The sequence below is a fragment of the Brugia malayi genome (genome assembly GCF_000002995.4).
Source record: "Brugia malayi strain FR3 genome assembly, contig: Bm_v4_Chr2_contig_001, whole genome shotgun sequence".
Taxonomy (NCBI): domain Eukaryota; kingdom Metazoa; phylum Nematoda; class Chromadorea; order Rhabditida; family Onchocercidae; genus Brugia; species Brugia malayi.
The window spans coordinates 12,024,983-12,045,729 of record NW_025062476.1 but is presented as its reverse complement, the minus strand read 5'-3'; the positions used below and the strand labels follow the sequence as shown (position 1 = coordinate 12,045,729).

The window sequence follows — 20,747 nt, the reverse complement described above, 5'->3', positions numbered from 1 at the left end:
TGTTGAAGTAATTAGGATTATTAATGATTAATGTTAGAATTTCTTAATTTTATTATTTTTTACACTATTGATCTTACTTTTATTATGGACGTTGTAACTTTATTTACTATTGTTTTATATTTCAAGTCCTTATGCATCAATATTTCCTCAAAAATTAAAAGTTTTAAAGAGAGAGAGGAAGAAAGAGAATAAATAATTTCAGTCACATATGCTTTAGAGTAATTCAACAAATCATTGCTTTTTTTCTTCATATCTATGTTCTGCTTGTCCTTCAAGTCTTTCTTTACAGCATTTCTAATTGTTAGTAATTGAAAATTTTTGTTATGTTTAGAATATTGGAGTTTTTAGAAATTTTTCAATTTTTAGGGCAAAAAATAAGAAGGAGAAGGCAATGGGAGAGTGATAAATGGTAATAAATAGAGTAGTAGTAAACAAACAGCTAGTACTAATTGTTGCTATCATTTCTTTTTTTTTTTGATGAGTTGCGTATTTAGTATTTCCTTAATTTGGTTTTAATTACATTCATAGGTTGCACTGAATGGCTAATTCAGAAAGTTATATATTGGAAGGCAAATCGGAAACAGTTATTGGAAAAGAGGAATTACGGCTGAGTGAAAATGCTATAAAACAACAGGTGGAAAGTAATGATGTGAATGTTGATCAAATTTCAAATGAAGGAAATATCACTCATATGGATAAATGTCTGTCTAAGAAACAGATGAGAAAGTTAGTTTGAGTTTTACATGAAGAATTTTAGATGTTTCGTTCATATTGTTTGAGGACTTTCTTATTTTTGTTTTCAACATAGTGAAATTTAAGATTATTTCATTGTTGCAAATATTATGCTACATATTATATTATATTATATGTAATTTTGATTAATCTCCTCTCTCTTAATATATTTCGAATAAATGTATTTTACTACATTTAATCATTTATACTTTCGTGGATATTATAGTATTGATTGATTCCTTTCTTTTTTATTTTATTTTATTTTTTTTTCAGATTGAAAAAAGAGCAAGAAAAATTATCGCACAGAAAAGATAGGCGTGCTAGAGAAAGAATGAGAAAAAAAATGAAACGTGCTGCGGAACGTGAAGCTGGTTGTGTAATACCTAAACGATCACGTATAAGGTAATAAAATTTAGCTAAAAAATTATTTCTTAAATTTTTGTGGCAATATTTTTGAACTGTTGCAATTTTATTTTATCTATAATTTCTTTGTAAAATTTTTGTTTGTTTTTTTTTTTAAATTTCATGGTTTAATATAATTTGTTCTTATAGCCGAATGGAAAATTCAAATTGTAAGCAACGAGTTGCTATTGATATGCAGTTTGAATCACTGATGCGACCAAAAGATATTCGTCATCTTTTTGTTCAGCTATCTCATGCATATGCTGTAAATCGTCGAGCTAAAAATCCTTTGCAATTCAGCGTTGTTGGCTTTTCTGGTCCTCAGAACAAAGTTTTTGTTTATTTATTTGTTTCATTTCATTGTTAAATATTAAAAAAAATATTATTAAGATCTCTATCTTCTTTAAAATATATTTTTTTTTAAAGGTAGAATTTTCTTTCTTTACAAAAATTTTATAGTTTGCTTTTGTGATGATTTGAAATGAAAATTTTATTTTTCAGCTATTTTTTGATAACCCAAACAATCATCACTGGGATGTGGTATTTGAAGAAAAACCTCTTGATGTGGTATTTGAAAAAGATGACATTGTCTATCTGACAGCAGATTCAGAAAATTCATTGCAAAAACTTGATAGTTCAAAAGTGTAGGTTTGTAATGTCTTTTTATTTTGCACTGTTTATACATTCCATAATTTTAATCTTCCTTTTTATTACTGTAGATTTAATCAAATACCAAAAAATATCTTCATCCAATTAAATTCACTCCTAATAACAGCTGTATATTTAAAATTTTCCGATGACAAGAAAAATTTGAATATGCATTTAATTTTGACACTCATTTCATTTCCATTTCCTCTTTTGGTAATTTTTGGAAATTTAAATTTTTAAATATTTTAACTCTTGTTTAATTTTTGCTACTTATTTGAATAGAAAAATATTTAGGTATGTGATTGGTGGTTTGTTAGATCACAATTCTCTCAAAGGACATTGCTTAAAATTAGCAACAGAAAAAGGATATGCGCATGCTCGATTACCTATTGCTGAATATATTATGTTACAAACACGAAAGGTGATTAAATTTTATCACTTATATCTTCTTAAAAAATATTTATCAATGATAATTGATATTACAATATTTTTAATCATATCTCTTTTGAAAGAATGTCATTTTATGATAATATTTCTATAAATTTCATTGATAATAGTATTGTAGTGTTTTTTTTTTTTTTTTAAAGTGTTGTTGAAGAATGGAAATAAAAATAGTAATATTATTGCAAAATTAAAATAATTAGCATTATGGGAATGCAATTTCATCTATTGAAACAAATAAAGTAACAAGATGGCTAATATCATGAATGATATATTATTGACTTGCATTTTGGCATGTTCAATATGCAATTGCAAAAAACAATCATGCAAATTGCAAATTGCATTATGTTGAATGGCAATCAGTTCATTAAATGATGGAAACTTTCATTTAATTTCTTAATATGAATTGCTATGCAACATTCACAATAATTTTTGTAAAAAAAAAAAGAAAAAAAAAACTTTTCTCCCTATAACATAAGTTGAGAAAAAATGTTTTTTTTTTTTGGCTACTAGAAAATTATATTCACTTATAAAAAGAAAATTCTAAAATTTCCTAGTATATTCAATATATATGTGAATGTAAATTTTACTGTTGCTTGTTTCAGGTACTAACGGTTAATCAAGTTTTTGAAATTTTATTACGCTACACGGAAAATCAGTCATGGAAGAAGTCATTTTTTGATGTGATTCCAAGAAGAAAAGGTATCATTGATAGTAGTAAATGTCAGGGAAATATGAAAAATAATGATAATATTGAAAGGCAGAAAGATAATACAACTGAAAATGCTAGTGATATCGTAGCGGAAACGATTAATGTTCAAACAATGAAAAATATTAATAGTGAGCTTATGAATAGTAATAATTAATTTAAAATAATGGAAATGGTAGTTAAGTTATTTTTCTTTCTTTTTTTAAAGGATATGTAAAGATATGTAAAACTAAGTCTAAACTCATATACTTGGATAAGTTAGATTAGATAGAGTTTAAATTGTATAAAATTATATCTTAGTATACATGTTATTTGTTTGTTAAGTTACATCAAGTTGTTATTGCATTGTAATTATATACAAATGAGAAATAAATTTTTTGAAAGTCATAACTGAACTGATGATAAGTACACATTAATAGATGAAGATGTTTCCATTTTCACTTCTCTCTCCATATAAACTTGAATTGAAGGAAATTAAATTGAATTAATTATCAAAAAATCCTCTATTTCATAACGATTTTTAACAAAGTAACGAGTGTATGGTAGATGTTAATAATGGTAATTGTTGCTATTTTACTAAACTATTCGATATTTCGCTTTTCATGAAAAATTACTGTGAAATATTCTAAACTTTCACGTGTAAGAAAGAAGGAAGATCAAGTTTATGAATTAAAGAAGAAATAAGCATAGAAATAGTTATACATTAGATAATACAGATTGAATTTTAAATTGAAATAAAATTGCAATCAAATATCAAATTAATCTATCATAATTTGCATACAAAATTAGCATTAGCTTTTATTGAATGAAAGAAGAAATTACATAAGCATAAAGTTTCTTTCATACAAAAATATGTCATCTAATTTGAAAGAATTATTAGGCATCTGCGGAAGAAAAATTTTCATTACAATCTTACATTCTATTACATATCGAACATTTGATGGATTTATAGACTGAATATAATTACAAAGTTATAAATCAACATGAAATCTACAAATTAAAGCTTTCGAATGAAGTATATTTCAGATTTGTAATATATCCAACTATTCAAATTATATTCATTGCTTCAAAAATCTTCCTTATCCTATTTTATGATTAGCAAAATGCAATAATTTTGTTAATGATTAATGAAAAGTCTAATCGACATAATTAATTCGATCAAAACTCCTCAGAAAATTCCAAAATCAATCATCATTTTTCGTTTTTTTTTTTTTTTTTTTCTAATTTCAAATCCATTTTAGCTAGCAATTTTAAGGAATATACAGCAAAAATTTACTTCATCCAATGTTAACTATTTTGAGGTAAGAATTAATGAATTAATTTTATCCGTAGAAGAGATAATTGTTAAGTTCAAACTTTGCCTCAGTCATTTTTTTTTTTTCTAATTAGATATTAATTTAGCATAAAATTTGGAGAAAATCCTAATCATTTTTTTAGCTAACGAATTACTTTTGCTAATAATAAGCGAATTATCAAGAAAAAAAAAGAAAAAAAGAGTTCCAAAGAAAATAGATAAAACATAAAATATTACAATTTTTTCTTCCTCTCTAATATGATAAAAGCATCGATTACAGTATCAGAATTTTCTCCAACAATTTTTCATCATTTTACAATTATTAATACTCTACAAACATTTCCAATTAAAATCCGAAAAAAGAATATAATGAATTAAGTGCACAGCAAAAGATACATCTCTTATGTAAATACAAGAAACATATTATCACCACGATAATCATGAAATTTCACCAGAAAATATTTTTCACACATATTACATTCATAATGATGTACTTTTAAATAATGTAATTATAGATGAACCGTATCATTTTTTACCACTGATTAATTCAAATTTTCATACTGACAAAAAATTTGAAAATAGAAACAATAAGCGATAATTAATAGCGCTCTTCTGATTATTGCTATATCAAATGATAAATCATTAATATTTTGTAGCATATTTCTATCTTCCATATTTCTTTTATGATAATATTCAATATATTATAATAAACATAATTCTATTTTAAGCATACTATATTCTTGCATAAAATTAGAGAGAGAGAGAAAAAAAAATAGTAAAATAAAGAATAGAAAAGAAAGCAATAAGCATATTTTTTTCAACTTTAAACGTACTGATGCAATGATTAAATTTGCATTCAATAAACAATTAAGCTATCGCATGATTTTGTACAAAAAGTAATCTTCTTAAAACTAAACCTATAATAATCACAGAAAAAAACCAGATAAAAATTAACTCCCAAGAATAACGATGTGATGATAATTGTAAATCATCACTACGAATTGAGGTGATAGATGTTGAAGGTAATTGAGATGAATGTGACTGAGACGATGATAGCCTATGGCGTAAATTTTCAGATGTATCAGTGGTACTATCCGTGATAACATCATTTTTCAATATCGTATCACTCGTAACAAAAAATTTTTGATCATCCATTATTTCTTGTTTTATTGCTGTTTTCTCTTCCTGCAAGGAATATCTTCAAATTCTATTCGACTTTGATACATTACTGTTAAATTTAAAATAAACTTATAAAGAGCATTAAAATTATAGCATTCATTTATAGTACCCTGCATAATATAACTTTCCAATAATCATGAATAAAGAAAATTCTGTCTCATATTATTCTGTCCGGTTATGAATTCAGTTATTCATGAAAAGAAAAAAAAAAATTCATGAAGTAAATCGAAAAAACACCTCGTCTAACTCATAAGTTAAGCTATCAGTGATAAATTACTGAATCAGATTTAAACAGAATAATGCTAACTTTTAATAATATGTAAGGATATTTTGCTGTATTTGCATAAATCCACATAAGAGCTGATCTAACTGAATTACTTAATGCTTTAAATGTTTGCTAAAATATTTAACTAACTTCAACTGAAATTTCAGTAGTCAAATGCTGCGCTTCTATAACATCTGCATTATCATCACACACTGGTTTACTTGCTAATGCATTTCGCATACAAAGACCACATTCTTTACAAACCCACTCATGACTTCTGAAATTCATTAAAAATATATCAATTTATAACATTACGCTACTTTCAAACATTTTAGTAAAAGAAAATAGAATAAACTGTATGAAATGAATATGAAAATTTCATTTCTTCTTCCATTTATTCTCCCATTTCCAAATTAAAAAAAAGAAAGGCATACAAGCATACATTTTAGCGAGCCTTCGACGTTCTTCTGATGGATACTCTAATGAGCCTAATGCACCAGCTGAATGTGTCGGCATAAAACCAATAAGAGCCAAAAGTGCAGTGCGAACTGAAATTTGCAATGAAAGAATTGCAAAATCTATCATTTGTCACAATATCCAATGTCTAAGGTTAAAAGTACCGTTAATTGATTAGTTTAGTATTATATGATTCCGCAAACAAATACTTAAGTGGAATATCTTACTAGACCATGATGGTTGCCAAGATTCAGGATGATGATCTGAAATGCTAAGGCATATCTTCTGATTTAACTGAAAGCGACCATTCGGCTGCAAACAAAGCTTTGTAAAAATTCAGTTATGATTTACACGGAAACAAAAGAACACATAAATAATTCAATAAAAGAATGTTTTTTCTCTCTCAGTATGTTTGTTAACGAAATCGTTTTGTCAAAAATCTCAGACAAAGTGAAGAAATGAGCAGTTTGAATAAATCGAAATCACAGTAACAGAATTCAAAAAGTCAAATAAAATATTTCATAAACAATTCAGCAAATCAAAATTAATATAAACTTACCGTAAGCAATATAACACTTGGCGGTTTCATTGGATAATCCACTGGTAAAAGTATTCGCCCATGATAAATACCATTCTCGAAGTCTGTATCGGCCGGTCCACGTACAGTAAAATGCCACTCGAATAAATTATCCTGACATCAATTTCTTTAATTTTACGCAAACGATATTATAAAAAGTTCAGAAATAAGAATATGATGAAATGATATGATAAGCTAAAATTATTCAGTTCATATCTGTTCTAAATTTACAACATTTCATACCAAATATAGCTCATATCATTAGCTGAACATACATTAACTAATCGAATTTTAATCCATAAACGATTAGTTTAAGAAAAAAAAGGAAAACTATATTAAAAACTTAGCGAAATCTCTCTATATCTGAATAACTAATCAAAAGTGAAGCATTAAGTTTCTACAAATGTTTCATTATTTACTTCAAGTGGTTGAGCATAATACATATCTGTTGGATTCCGTAATTCAGCTGCTTCTTTCATTAACCTCTTTACACCTGCAAAGATATATTCTTTCTTTTTTTTTTCAAAAAAAAAAAAAATATATATAAATCACAAATGAAAATATAATAACTATTTTATAAATTATAACACAAAAGGTATTAAAACTTAAAAAAAACTACAGATCGTAAGATTTATCTTCACAAATTATCAGTAACTAATCAAATGCAATGTTGTATTAATTTCTCAAATATTTAACAAGGATAAATTTTGCAGGCAAATGAAAATTAATACATTTGCAAAATCGAATACTTCTAAGAAGAAAAACGAAGCAAAGAAAAATCTCTTACCAGCACTTTTCAAGTTATATTGCGATAGATTTGAAGTCATTTTCCAGAAAATTTTGTTTTCTAAAATAATTTCTTTCAAACAATACTGTGTGCAAAAAAGAATAAAAAAATATACATATAATTATTTGAAAAAAAATCGATTTATATAATGTAAAAATTGAACAATTCACATATTAAATTTGAATATGTTATAACGAATGCAAAAAAGCTTTGAAAATGAAATTTTGACACGCAAACTACGTAAATTGCATATTAAATACGAAAAAAAAAAACTTCTAAAAATTATTAAAAATCAGTTTCTGTAATGTATTAACAAAGCAAAATTTCGTATCAAATTAGAACTATAAAAAATTAAAATTAATATTACAAACTGAATATGAACTAATTTTAAACTATATAAAACTATAAACTGATTGTAAATTGAATTATACCTGATTAATTATATATTCAATATATTGATTAAATTATATGACAGACAGATAATCACAAAAATTAATATTTTACAGTTAATTCTTTAAGTGAATTTCAAACATAATTAATCGAATTATATACGTATATAAATTTCATTAATTATATATTTAATACATTTGTTCAATACGTATTCAATATATTATATATGTTATATAATATATACAAATAACTCTTAAATTTTCGCAATTTTAATTTAATAAATGAAAGTGCTCCATTTATTATAATATGATAATGATAATAAATTGACAATAAATTATCAAATCCTAACTTTGTTAAGAAAATTTGATAATGAATATTATTTATGCCAGTTGATATTTCTAAGCTTTACTACTTACTCAGATAAACTTTGCTTATTAAATAATCCATAGACCCAATATTTTGCAATTTATTCTTTAATGTGAAGAGAAACAAAAAAAAAAAAAATTGAAATTATTTTACACCAATAATTTCAATGATAAACCATATAATACCAATAAAGTTATATAATATCAATGCGTTATACACTTTTAATATCTATTACGTATGCTATATCTAATTTGAGTTCAATTTTATATAACGGAAATATTTTCCGGATAACTAATATTGGTAAATACAAATGTTTTAAATCTTTATAGAAAAAAAAAAAATGGAAATTCACTCTACCCAATTAGAAGTTACTTATTAACTAACTAAATAATTCAATCATAATTTCAGTTAGCCGTAGAATACTGAACGTCCTTTAGTATAGAAAAACCGGAATAAAAACCAGTTTCTTCTTTATATTTTCTTCGGTTTATTTTTATTTTATTTTTATTGTTTCTTCCGGTTGTTTTATTTTCTCTCTCTCTTAAAAAATATAGGTGAAAAAAATTAGAAAAGGAAATGTTAAGATTAAATTAAGATAAAGAAGAGATATTCCAAAGATGATAATTTGAGGGTTGTGAAATTGCTGAGATGGAAACGGATAGAAACTTATCGATTAATTTAGCAATTTTAATTGATTTACTGTTCATCAATTTTTTGTTAATAAATAGAATAAAATTTAAGATAAGATATTAGTGCTAAATTGGCATATAATTAATGTATTTACCGATGGTATACATGGAGACTACTACTAATTAGCATATTAATACAATTAATTTAGGAATTAGTTATTTCCAGTGATAATTGAAATCCTAAATATATTGAAATGTATTTGAGTTGAAGTTTTTTCCATACATATAACTTTCGATTGAAATAATAGTGACATGCATCGATTATAATTTTGCAAGTTATATTGACATGTGATCGCATGTAACTTCAAAGATTTCTCGAGAGTTTCTCATTTAAGAAGAATGAATTATCTGGAAGTTTTCTTTTTTGTATTATTTCTGCCTTATTTTTTTGAATCACATAAATTTTGTATATGATTAATTCAGTGAATCGATTATATACTGAGAGAAAAAAATGTTGCAACAAATATTATTCAAACATTTTTTAATCAATTAATATTGTTATTCATGAATTACTCGGGTGGGATATGGTAGGAAGAGGAAGATGAGCAGATGATATAAAATAATTATAAAATAGTTAAACGGTTATTTTTTCTTCTATGCGTCTGAATTCCCGAATGGTTAATATTATCCCATTAACAAAATTACTAGTAATTAGTAAAGTTTTTTTTTTTTAAATTTTCAGGATGCTTAACGCAATACCTCGAAATTATTGTGTGTAAAGCATAGGGAAATTTTGATATAACACTGATATAACACGAATATATTTAATGTAGTGTTTCACAATACTTCATAAAATGACTTAGTTTCGTTTCATAAAGAAATTTAGAAGTATTTTGACAAAGTTCAAAATGTTAATTTAACATACTAATTAATACATTTCCTCTTTTGTCTTATAGAATCAGAATAGAAATGGGATTTTTTTTTCTCACTAATTATAACATCAAATAAAAATTGCAGGAATTATGATTAGTAAACGAATCATTGACGTAACGTCGTCATTAGGTGTTTCAACGAAATTTACGTCAAAAAGGCATTTTGCTTCAAAATTGTTCAAAGAAAAGTATGCAAAAACACGACCATTTAAAACACCAACAATGATTGCGATGGATAATTTCGATTTCTATTATGGACCAGTATATGGTAATCAATGGCCATCAATACGTTTAGGATTACTTACACCGAATAAATATTTTGCTGTGTTAAATAAATTTTCAAGGTCAGTTATGTGCAATTTTTCCAAAAATTATCCAGATTTTCAATGAAAAACATTCTTCAATGAATTAAATGAGAAAGCCTAGAAATACTTTTCTTTTTCTTTCTTTTTTTTTTTTTTTTAGTTTCATTTTCTTTACTTACATTGCGTTTTATGCTTTTCATTTATATCATTTAAATTCTATTTTTGAAATTTTGCTTAAGTTTGATGTAATTTCTTTCCTTCATTTTTATAGAAATCGACAGAAAAATGAAGCACAGTTAAAAGATCTAGGCGCATATAATGTTCTGGAAAAACTTCATCAAAAAGTTGATAAGAAGGATAATACACATGTAGAGTACGAAGAATATGAACCGATATCATCAAATGATACGTCGAAAACTAATGATTCGGTAATTGCACGAAAAGATTAACTGTTATAATATTTTTAATTTATGCTGTTTCGAAGTTTACAATGTTTCAAGATGTAGCATCTAATATAAAGTTAAATTCCTTGTATTGAAATTCATATATTATTGAAGAAATTTTCCATTTCAATAAAGGTTGAAAATGAATTGGATTCTATATATATGCGTGGTGAGGGAGGATTGGGACATTTTCGACAGTCTGGTGAAATTGCATCGTTAGAGGAACGAGCACATTTCAAAACTCAGTTATCGAAAGATGGAAATATCAGAAAGATTAAGTAAAATATTTTTAATGGTCATTTTTTGGTTTTGTTTCTTTTTTTTTCTCTCTGTTTGAACATATTTTTTTGTTTAATTGAAATTTCATTACTAAATTTTATGTTTGAATATTTGTGAACTTTTTATAAAACGCTATCAAGTTTGATACTTGAATAATTTATCATTAAATTTTGTATTTAAATTTAGTCAAAAGTTAAATTTAATTCATTTCAGTATCACTGGTTTTGAAGGACAATGCGTTGAGTTACCGACAAAAAGTCATGTATTAACATATCCAACTGAACTGATTGTATATTCCTTTCCAAAGGGTGATTTATCTGATTATCCACCCCCTCCGAAAGATGAAGTTGGAACTCCAGGTGAAAATTTCAATGTGTCAACATTTTTTAATATATTTTATTGAATTTATTTATTAGCTATATATATATATTTGTTTATTCGTATCCCACTATAGATACGTATATATGAAGCGTGCGTATGTTTTCTAATATACATTATTATTTTTAGGTTGGTGGCTTCTTGATGGAGGCTCACTTGCGCCCGTTCTAGCTTTGGGTTTAACCGAAGAGTCAAATGTCTTAGACATGTGTGCTGCACCAGGCGGAAAAAGTTTGTTAATTGTACAGACTGGTTTAATGAGTTAGTTATTTGCCTCATTCTGTTCCTCTATGTTATGCTGAAAATTTCTATAATTTTGGAGAATTATTTCATCAAGCTAACTAACGACAGTGGACATTTTCCATGATTTTTGATAACTTACTTTTATTTACTATAAATTAAATGCATGAAATATCATGATTATTTAATTTGAAATTAATTTGGTATTATTTTATCATAAATAAATCGTTCTTTGCTGTTTTTTACTGTTTTTCTTTTATTACTTCTGTATGTCAAGTAATGTATTTTTTTTTTAAAGCTAATTTGACATGCAATGACAATAAACAAAGCCGCTTGGGTCAGTTGCATCGAGCATTGGGACAATATATACCGGTTAATTCAGATGTTGCTAATCGAATAATATTGAAGAGAAAAGATGCATCAGTATTGGATTATTGGGATGAATGTAACACTTATGATAGGGTATGATAACTGATTTATTTCTTTTTTTTTTTTTTTGTGCATTTTGCATTAAAATAAAAGTTTTAGGGAGATGTATGCGATCAATTTATTGTTCCATTCTCTTTTATTTTAATAAAAATTTTCTTAAAATAAAAGCATCAAATGTTATAATTATTTCTTTTAAAAATCTCTGTAGTCTCTGTCTCTGTTATTACAATATTATATGTATGTTAAGGTTTTGGTGGATGCACCATGCACTTCCGATCGTTTGTCAGTAAACAGAGATGATGGTAATCTATACTCAACTCAACTAACTGAACAGCGTTTAAATTTACCAGAAGTACAAACACGAATGCTTGTGTATGTTTAAATTTGATACTATCCTTAGAGCATTTTTGTTGATTTGCTTCTCTATCTTCTCTGTCTACTAATTTTAGACTCTTTATCAAGCTTAATTTGAATGCGACATTACAGCACAGAATTGACAACTTGTAAAAAGAGAAAAAAAATTTGTAAAAATTGCTACAGTTTAATATTATTATATAAAATAAACTCTTAAATTTAACATTTAGATTTTTACTTCTTTAAGATGAGACTTTACACATAATCAGATATGCAATTCTATCATTATTATCATTCAAACTTTTTTTTTCTTTTTTAGCAATGCATTACGATCTGTTCAAGTTGGTGGTTATGTTGTTTACTCAACATGCGCATTATCTCCAGTGCAAAATGAGGGAGTTGTTGAAAATAGTGTAGCAATAGCAGATGAACATTTTGGAATAAAGGTGAAATAGTTTATACAATCTTAAAAAAAAAACTATCTTATTTTTAATTCCAAATAATAAACTATAAAGGATTAGTAAAAAGAAAACAAAAAGTTAATTGAGTTATTATTACAGGTGGTAGAGTTGTCATTGTCGCAAATGGTATCACATTTCAGAAATATATATCGATTTAGTGATAAACCTCGCAGAGGTATTCTTATACTTCCTTTTTTACCCTCTAACTGTGGTCCAATGTATATGTGTAAGTTGCAGAGGATTCAATAGGTTAATTGGTTTTGTCAACAATATTGAAAATGAATTTATACTATTTAAAAGTGGTTTATTTTATAAGAGTGCGCATTAGTCAAACTATTAGTCAGGTTAATCGAATTTGGCCAAAAAAGGTAAAAAAAAATTACCTTCCATTTATATTAGAGGACTTACTAATACAAATATAAAGCTTTGAGATTGGGCAGCCTAGAGCTAATGATGATGAATTTTTTTATTAAAAGTTGAGTTTTTTTTTGTCTTTTAATCCACTGCACAACTTATTTTTGATTTAAAAAGTAATCTACCAGATTTTATTGAAGTAGTCTGCATTACCTGTATTATTTTATAGTATATTAGCAGGTATTTTTTTGCTATGTATGTAGTTTTTGTAATTGGACGTCAAAGTTTCTTAATTTTTTGTCATCTATAACTTCTTTTGTTCCATTTTGGTCTTCGATTTTTGCCTTCTTTCAGTTGTTGATTATCATTAAAATGTTATTGATTATTTTATTTACAATATCATTATCATATATTTTGCAAAGGAAGCATTATATGTATTATAAGACCAGAAATTTTTATCACTTAGAAGTATTATCACTAGTCAAAACTATCACTATTTGTTAAATCAATATGCTAAGACGATCAGTAACTATTTGTCACTAGTAATAATTAAAATTCGATATAAATGATAATAACTATATCACTTAACGATAGAACGAAGTATGAGAAATACAGTATTAGAGGATTTACTTTTGTAGAAAAAATAAATATTATTGAAAGTCAGCAGATATGTATGAAATAGAATGATCTATCTGTATCTATTTAAATATTAAATAATTTTAATTAATGTAGACCCGTATTTTGATGTGTAATTACAATCAATGGGAAAGAAATGGAAAAAATTTGAGGTAGTGATAAAATTTTTTAGAAGATATTTTGGAATTTATTACTTTGAAATATATAAAATAAGAAGAAAAAGAATGATAAATAATATCATTTTACTGAGAATATTTTTTTTTTTTTTTTTAGTAATTCATTTATTTGCCAAAGGAAAAAGACATTAAAATTTTTTCAAAAGAAAAGGTAATTTTTCTTAAATGATTTTTCACTAAATTTCTTACCAATCACCGTACAAATTATGATTCGTTTCTAAGTGTTCACGGAAACAGTCACGTATTTGACGGAAATTACTTAAGCAGAACAAATATTTACTGTAATCAGTTGGTACTCCATTAGTTGTTTCACAATAAATTTGACATGCTGGTCGAACTCCTTTTCTAATACAACAAGCAGTATGATTTTGTCTTGATGAAGCACAATCCCACATTTGACCAACTGTTGGACCACGTGATTGACAAATTAATAAATAAATGAGAATCTAAAAAAACTTTGAATTTATTACAAATATTTTGCTTATTTATTTATTTATTTCTTAATTACTACACTAATTTATTAGCTCGTAAAGTATCTTAAAATAATATTATTTCTATCTTATTATTTTTTTCTATCTAAGTAGTAATTAAAACTAAACTTAGGAAAATGCAATTTAAAGGATTCAAAATTAAATATTAAATTTCGTTATCTATATCTTATTTTTAGATTTTTATTATTTTCATTATGAAGGGAAATTCAATTTTCTTTTTTTTGTTTTTGTATTTTAAATGGTATGAATTACTAAATTTCAGTCTTAATTCTTGACCTTTTTTTGTTTTTTTTTTTTTTTTTTTTTTTAAAAAATTTTACACTTATAACAAACTAATTCAAATTTATGGTTTTTTTTTTTTTTAAAAAATATTTGAAAAAGAAACCGTTCGAGGTTCTAATGCATCAAACCCACAAAAATGTTTCTTGCATTCTGTATCTGCTTCATTTAACCTGGAGCAACATTTCTTTAGACGTTGTTCAGCATTTGATAACGATGGATCAGTAGTGATAATTGATTGATAGGTATTCCAGAGTGGAAAAAGTTGATCAAATTTTTCCTGTTCAATAATATTTGAAGTTAATGATTGTTGGTTGGTGATATTTTTGTATGGTAAACTTTGAGAATTAAGTGATGGTTGAATGATAATTGACTGATTGCTTGTTGAAATATATTGCTGTACATTAAGCGGAAACTGTTGTTGTTGTTCTTGCGCATTAGGCGGAAATTGCTGTTGCGATTGTTGCATATTAGGCGCGAATTGTTGCTGTTTTTGTTGCAATAATGGCGTTATTTGTCCAGAAATGATCTGTTGTGGTGATGATGATTGATCAATTAAATGTGTAGTATACATTTTCATTAAAATTTGTTCTTTGTTCTGTTGTTGTTTTTGTTTTTGTTTTTGTTGTTGATTGTGATAATATACCGGTAAATTACGCATCCTAGTTTTTAATTCGGTAATTTGTTTGCTATTCATAGTTGAATGACGTGTTGGGTAAATATTTACTGCTGCACTAATATTATTATTTGATTGTTCCTGCGACAATAACTGCGCAATGGGATAATTATTGTTCAAGTTAATATTATCCTGTTGTTGTTGTTGAGCAATTAAATTTGACCAATATGTACAAATGATTACAATTATCAATGATAGCATAATAATCCTGAAAATAAAAATAATAAGTTCAAAAAAAAAAAATTTAACTTGAAATTGATTTTCTACTAATATGTTTCTGCATTTTAAGTTAAAAAAAATTCTGGATAAAATAGTAGAGTGGAATTTAAATGATCAAATTTGTATTACTGTTAAAATGATTAAAATTAAATAATTGAATTGCATTACTATTAAATTATTTAGAATGTGAAAATTTATTGAAATTCATTGAAATTTATTGCAGAAAATTTTTTTTTTTTTGTTTTTCAATAATATTTGTATTTATTAATTTTCAATAAATTTGTTGAAATTTTGCTATAGCAATAATTTTTGTTTCTATTATTCAATTAATTTTAACATTGATCATTGTAAGATAAGAAATGATTATAATAATATTAGAAATGCTTTACATACAAAAATTCACAAATCAATTATATTTCAATTAAATTTAGTTTATAGTTAATTTATATTTCAAGCAAAAAAAAAAAAAAAAAAAATTGAAATGAAATGGAAGCAGTGATTTTAAATTTGATATAATTTAAATTATTCATCCGATAAGATTGAATGGAAGAAAAAAAGAATTAAATGCTATGAAATAATTAATTGGCAAATTGAAGAAACGAACAATACAAAAGGATGAACGAATTGTTACAATTGAATGATATGAATTCAATTAGTTTTATCTGAAATGAAATTAGAAATTCGGTCATTTTAATAAAAATATTTTGCGAAATTTTATATTGGATAGATAAAATGATAAAATCATTTTATCAGATGAAAGAATGGGATGAAGTAGAGAATTGAAGTAGAGAAAATGTTTAATGATAGAAATTGGAAAAGGAAAAATATTTAATTGCAATTTTGATTGTTAATTATTTATTCCAGAATTCGATTTATCATTTTCTTTTTGAATGTTATTTATTACATTATTTAAAATTAACAATCTTTAAAATTGATATATTAAAATTAGCAAAATTATCATTTATCTTGTTTTAAGTGAAATTGATAAATTGAGTAATTAGTCTAAGATTTAAATAATTAGTCTAAAATTTTGCTGAATAATCATTAAATATGTTTCATATGTGATTAAGTGATAACATATTTATATTTAACTGATAAGATGATTATGTACAAATATATATTTGATATTTAAATGCTTTTATACAATAAATATTACTGAATAACAATGTAATTTCAATAATATTAAATGATTTATGTATATTATATTAGCAACAAGAAAATATATTAGGTTTAATTTTCATTTATTATTATTTTTATCCAACATATGAATGAATTTTATACATTCAATTAAAGTTATCACTAATTATGTGCAAATATTTTGTCATCAAATGAATAAAAAAGTTGAAATCTTTACAGAATTAAGAAAAATTGTATAAAAATCAGAATTTGCAAATAGTAAATCTGTTAAAAAAGATGATTTATACGGTTTAGAAATATCAATTAATCGAAATAATAAAATTATTTAAATTATTTTTAAAATGCTTTTAATTGATATACATCACCTTGCTAAATTAATGATGAATTATTGAATATTCACATAAAATTGCATAAAATTAAATATGAAATAAACATTTGTTTGTTTATTATAAAATGTATACGTAATCAAATGTTTGTTTTAAATCATTAAACAATGAATCATCATGTGAAATTGATATTTTTAAATTAAAATTGAGTCTTCGTTTTATGAATTCTTTAAAAACTATTCATTTTTCACTACTATAAATTATCATCATTAAACATATTACAAAAGATAATCAATTATTTAAAAAAAAAAAAAAAGTAACAATTAAAAAAAAGTAATAATTTTTTAAAAAAAGTGATATTAATAATGGTGTTAATAATGATAATAACAATAAAAATATTAACAACAATAATAGTAATAAAAAAAAAAAAAAATAATAATTAAAATGAGAATAAAATTAGTTAATTTTATATACACGCAAGACCAAAAAGATGAAATGTAATAAAAGTAAGCTTAAATTATAAAAAAAGAATTGAAGTATATAAATAATGAATGGTAGAGGAAGTTTTCTTTCACTCCAGTGGTTTTTTTTTTTTTTTTTTTATTAACAAAAATTTAGTTTAATTTTATAATATATATTAGAAATTGAATAAAACGAATTGAAACGAACCAAGGTATAAACATTTATTGATTCATAATTATCATATGATATCATTGTTATTATCGTTATTATCAGCAAAATATCACTATAATCACATCATTATGATTACAAACATCATAATTGCGTAATCATTATAACGATTACAATTATCATTACAATCGTTGAATATTACTGACAGTAGTTATTATTATTATTATTATTATTATCACTATTGCTGTCACTTATTATTATTATTATCACTATTGCTATCACTTATTAATATTATTATTGTCACTATTGCTATCACTTATTAATATTATTATTGTCACTATTGCTATCACTTATTAATATTATTATTGTCACTATTGCTATCACTTATTAATATTATTATTGTCACTATTGCTATCACTTATTAATATTATTATTGTCACTATTGCTATCACTTATTAATATTATTATTGTCACTATTGCTATCACTTATTATATTATTATTGTCACTATTGCTATCACTTATTATATTATTATTGTCACTATTGCTATCACTTATTAATATTATTATTATCACTATTGCTATCACTTATTAATATTATTATTGTCACTATTGCTATCACTTATTAATATTATTATTGTCACTATTGCTATCACTTATTAATATTATTATTATCACTATTGCTATCACTTATTAATATTATTATTGTCACTATTGCTATCAATTATTATTATTATTATCACTATTGCTATCAATTACTATTATTATTATTTCTAATCTTTATTATTAAATATTCACCATATTTCAATATAAACAAACATTTTACAGACAATAATTTTTATAAAGAGTTTTTAGAAATGAAATTTTTGGAATTTCAAAGATAGTAATTAATGAATTAGCTTATTTATTTCTTAGTTGGTACTTTTTTTCTCCTTTTTTCTTGTTCCATTTATGCTTCCATTCAAACTGCAATTTTTGTTAGCTTTTAAATTGGTCAAATTTGCAAACTTTTTTTTTAATTGGATAAACTTTTTATAGTAACATTGTTTAATGATTTACTTCAATTATAACTGATAAAAAAATGAAAAATAGAAAAGAAATACTCAAAAAAAAAAGATTTGTTTGATAGATAATAAATAGTACTTTTAAATAAACTTTATATATAAATTATTTTGCATTTGTTTTCTTTTTTTTTTTTTACCGTTTCATAATTCTGTTTAATTTTTTTTTTTTTTTTTGATATTATTTTTTGAAAAATAAATGATTACTAATTAAGGTCAATTTTAGAAATATATTAGTATTTCTAATGTAATTTATTTACATTTTAACAGTACACATTATGTTTACAACGTTTCATTTAAATTTTAATAGAAATTAAAATTAATTTGAATGGAAATGGCTCAGAAAGTTGCAAAAATACAATTTACAATGCATTCAAAAATAAAAGAAAAGAAAAACTAAAATCCTTATAATTAGTGATTTTATATAGAAAATTTTCAAATTTTCTACAAGTATAAATGAAAAAAAAAATTAAAACAATGAAAAGAAAAATTGAGAATTTTTTTTTTACATTCAAAATTTTTTAAATTTTTTTTTTCAAAATTTTATTTATTTTTTCATAAGCAGTAATTAGCGAACATATAAAATGTTCTTTTGAAAAATTTAGAGGAAAATTAATTTCAAAAGCAAATAATAAGCAAAAAATGATGTTTATTTATTTATTTATTTGTTGAAATATTAGTAAAATTAGAAATATTTTTCTTTTTTATTTTTCAAATATTTATTCATAAATTTGTAATAGTTTTTGAATTATTGCATAAACAATGAATTATTAAATGACAGTGAAATTTTTGTTCATAAATATATATAAAAATTTTTAAATATGTAAAAAAAAATATAAAAATTTTTTAAATCTTTATTAAAATAAAGATTTGATTGAAAAATTTATTTATTTTTAGTATTTTTTAGCATTAAATAATTAAAATCAGATGGCTAAAATTTTTATAATTTTCACAATTTCTTTGTTTTATTTCTTATTTTTATTAATTACCCGTGAATTAAATTGAGAAATCAAAATCATTTATAGTTATTTGCTAACAAAAGTGAATCATATCAGATGTGAATGAATTTATTTTGCAATTGAAATTAATTTCGGTAATTATATTGCAGTATTCGTAATATTAATTAATAAAAATAATAATAGGAAAAGTAATAATAATAAAATTATCATTAAAAAAAAATTGTCGAAAAAAAAAAGAAAAAAAAAGAATTAAATTCATTTCATTAATTTGTAAATTTCAATTGTCAAATGAATAAATCTGAATGCCTTTTATTAATTATAATTAAAATTAAATCAATTTTAAATGGAAGAACTTTTTTTTATATGTGAAAAGAGATAAAAGAGAGAAAATAATAGTGAAAATTAATGAAAAAAAGAAATTATTGTAATTAAAATTATCTGTTGAAAAATGACAATTTTAAAAAATGAAAAATTAAAAAAGAATAAAAATAATATAAAATAATTTAAAACTAGCAGTAACATTTTGAATAAAATTAATTATCGAAATTAACTTCTTAGCAACAATTGAATTTTTGAAATATAACTTATTCAAAAATATATTAATTTTTTAACTCATTTTTTTTTTCTCTCTCTCTCTCTTCTTCTTCTCTCTCTTTTTTTTATCTGAAAATCTCAATTAAAAGAATTGAATTATTATGTAAAAAGAACATTGCTTTGAATAATTTATTCGAAATTCTGAAGGAAAAATAAAACAGATTATACATTAAAGTAAAACTTATCGTACAATTTTGTATTTTTTCTAAATTATCACACAATTTATTCACAATATATTTTATAATATTAAGAAAAGAATTGAATTTATAAAAGTAAAAGTAAAACAAAAAGAAAAAAAAAATCAACAAATATGATTTATCAATTTTTTATGACATAAAATTATCATGAAAAGCAAAAATATTTGAAAAAGAGAGAGCAAATTTAAAAATGAAGTAAATGAACTAAATTAATTAAAATAATAATATATTAAAGTTTAAAATGATAATTAAAAAAAAAAATAAAGCAGTTAAATTACAACATTTGTAAATGAAATGAACAGACATTGTTGAATGATT

At 23.6% G+C, this 20,747-nt stretch overlaps 4 protein-coding genes across 4 annotated transcripts; 2 read left to right on the top strand and 2 right to left on the bottom strand.

Annotated features, from left to right (window-relative positions):
* Positions 1-538: 538 nt before the first annotated feature.
* Bm14004 (conserved hypothetical protein,hypothetical protein) lies at positions 539-3,089 on the top strand (the record flags this gene model as incomplete). Its single annotated transcript, XM_043079320.1, has 6 exons — positions 539-726; positions 1,006-1,134; positions 1,285-1,465; positions 1,636-1,778; positions 2,077-2,203; positions 2,829-3,089. 6 exons carry the CDS (start codon positions 539-541, stop codon positions 3,087-3,089), a joined length of 1,029 nt encoding a protein of 342 aa, XP_042935254.1.
* A 2,004-nt stretch (positions 3,090-5,093) lies between these two features.
* Bma-ubc-6 (Uncharacterized protein) lies at positions 5,094-7,530 on the bottom strand (the record flags this gene model as incomplete). Its single annotated transcript, XM_043079319.1, has 7 exons — positions 5,094-5,411; positions 5,821-5,947; positions 6,113-6,218; positions 6,354-6,438; positions 6,686-6,817; positions 7,123-7,196; positions 7,491-7,530. The coding sequence occupies 7 exons, from the start codon at positions 7,528-7,530 to the stop codon at positions 5,094-5,096; spliced, it is 882 nt and encodes a 293-aa protein (XP_042935253.1).
* Positions 7,531-9,897: 2,367 nt separating this feature from the next.
* Bma-nsun-4 (RIKEN cDNA 2810405F18, putative) lies at positions 9,898-12,945 on the top strand (the record flags this gene model as incomplete). The annotated part of the gene is made up of 9 exons (XM_001893942.2): positions 9,898-10,151; positions 10,384-10,540; positions 10,691-10,833; positions 11,048-11,193; positions 11,342-11,473; positions 11,751-11,914; positions 12,129-12,253; positions 12,555-12,681; positions 12,796-12,945. 9 exons carry the CDS (start codon positions 9,898-9,900, stop codon positions 12,943-12,945), a joined length of 1,398 nt encoding a protein of 465 aa, XP_001893977.2.
* A 1,102-nt stretch (positions 12,946-14,047) lies between these two features.
* Bm3636 (Uncharacterized protein) lies at positions 14,048-15,509 on the bottom strand (the record flags this gene model as incomplete). Its single annotated transcript, XM_043079318.1, has 2 exons — positions 14,048-14,308; positions 14,739-15,509. The coding sequence occupies 2 exons, from the start codon at positions 15,507-15,509 to the stop codon at positions 14,048-14,050; spliced, it is 1,032 nt and encodes a 343-aa protein (XP_042935252.1).
* Positions 15,510-20,747: the final 5,238 nt, after the last annotated feature.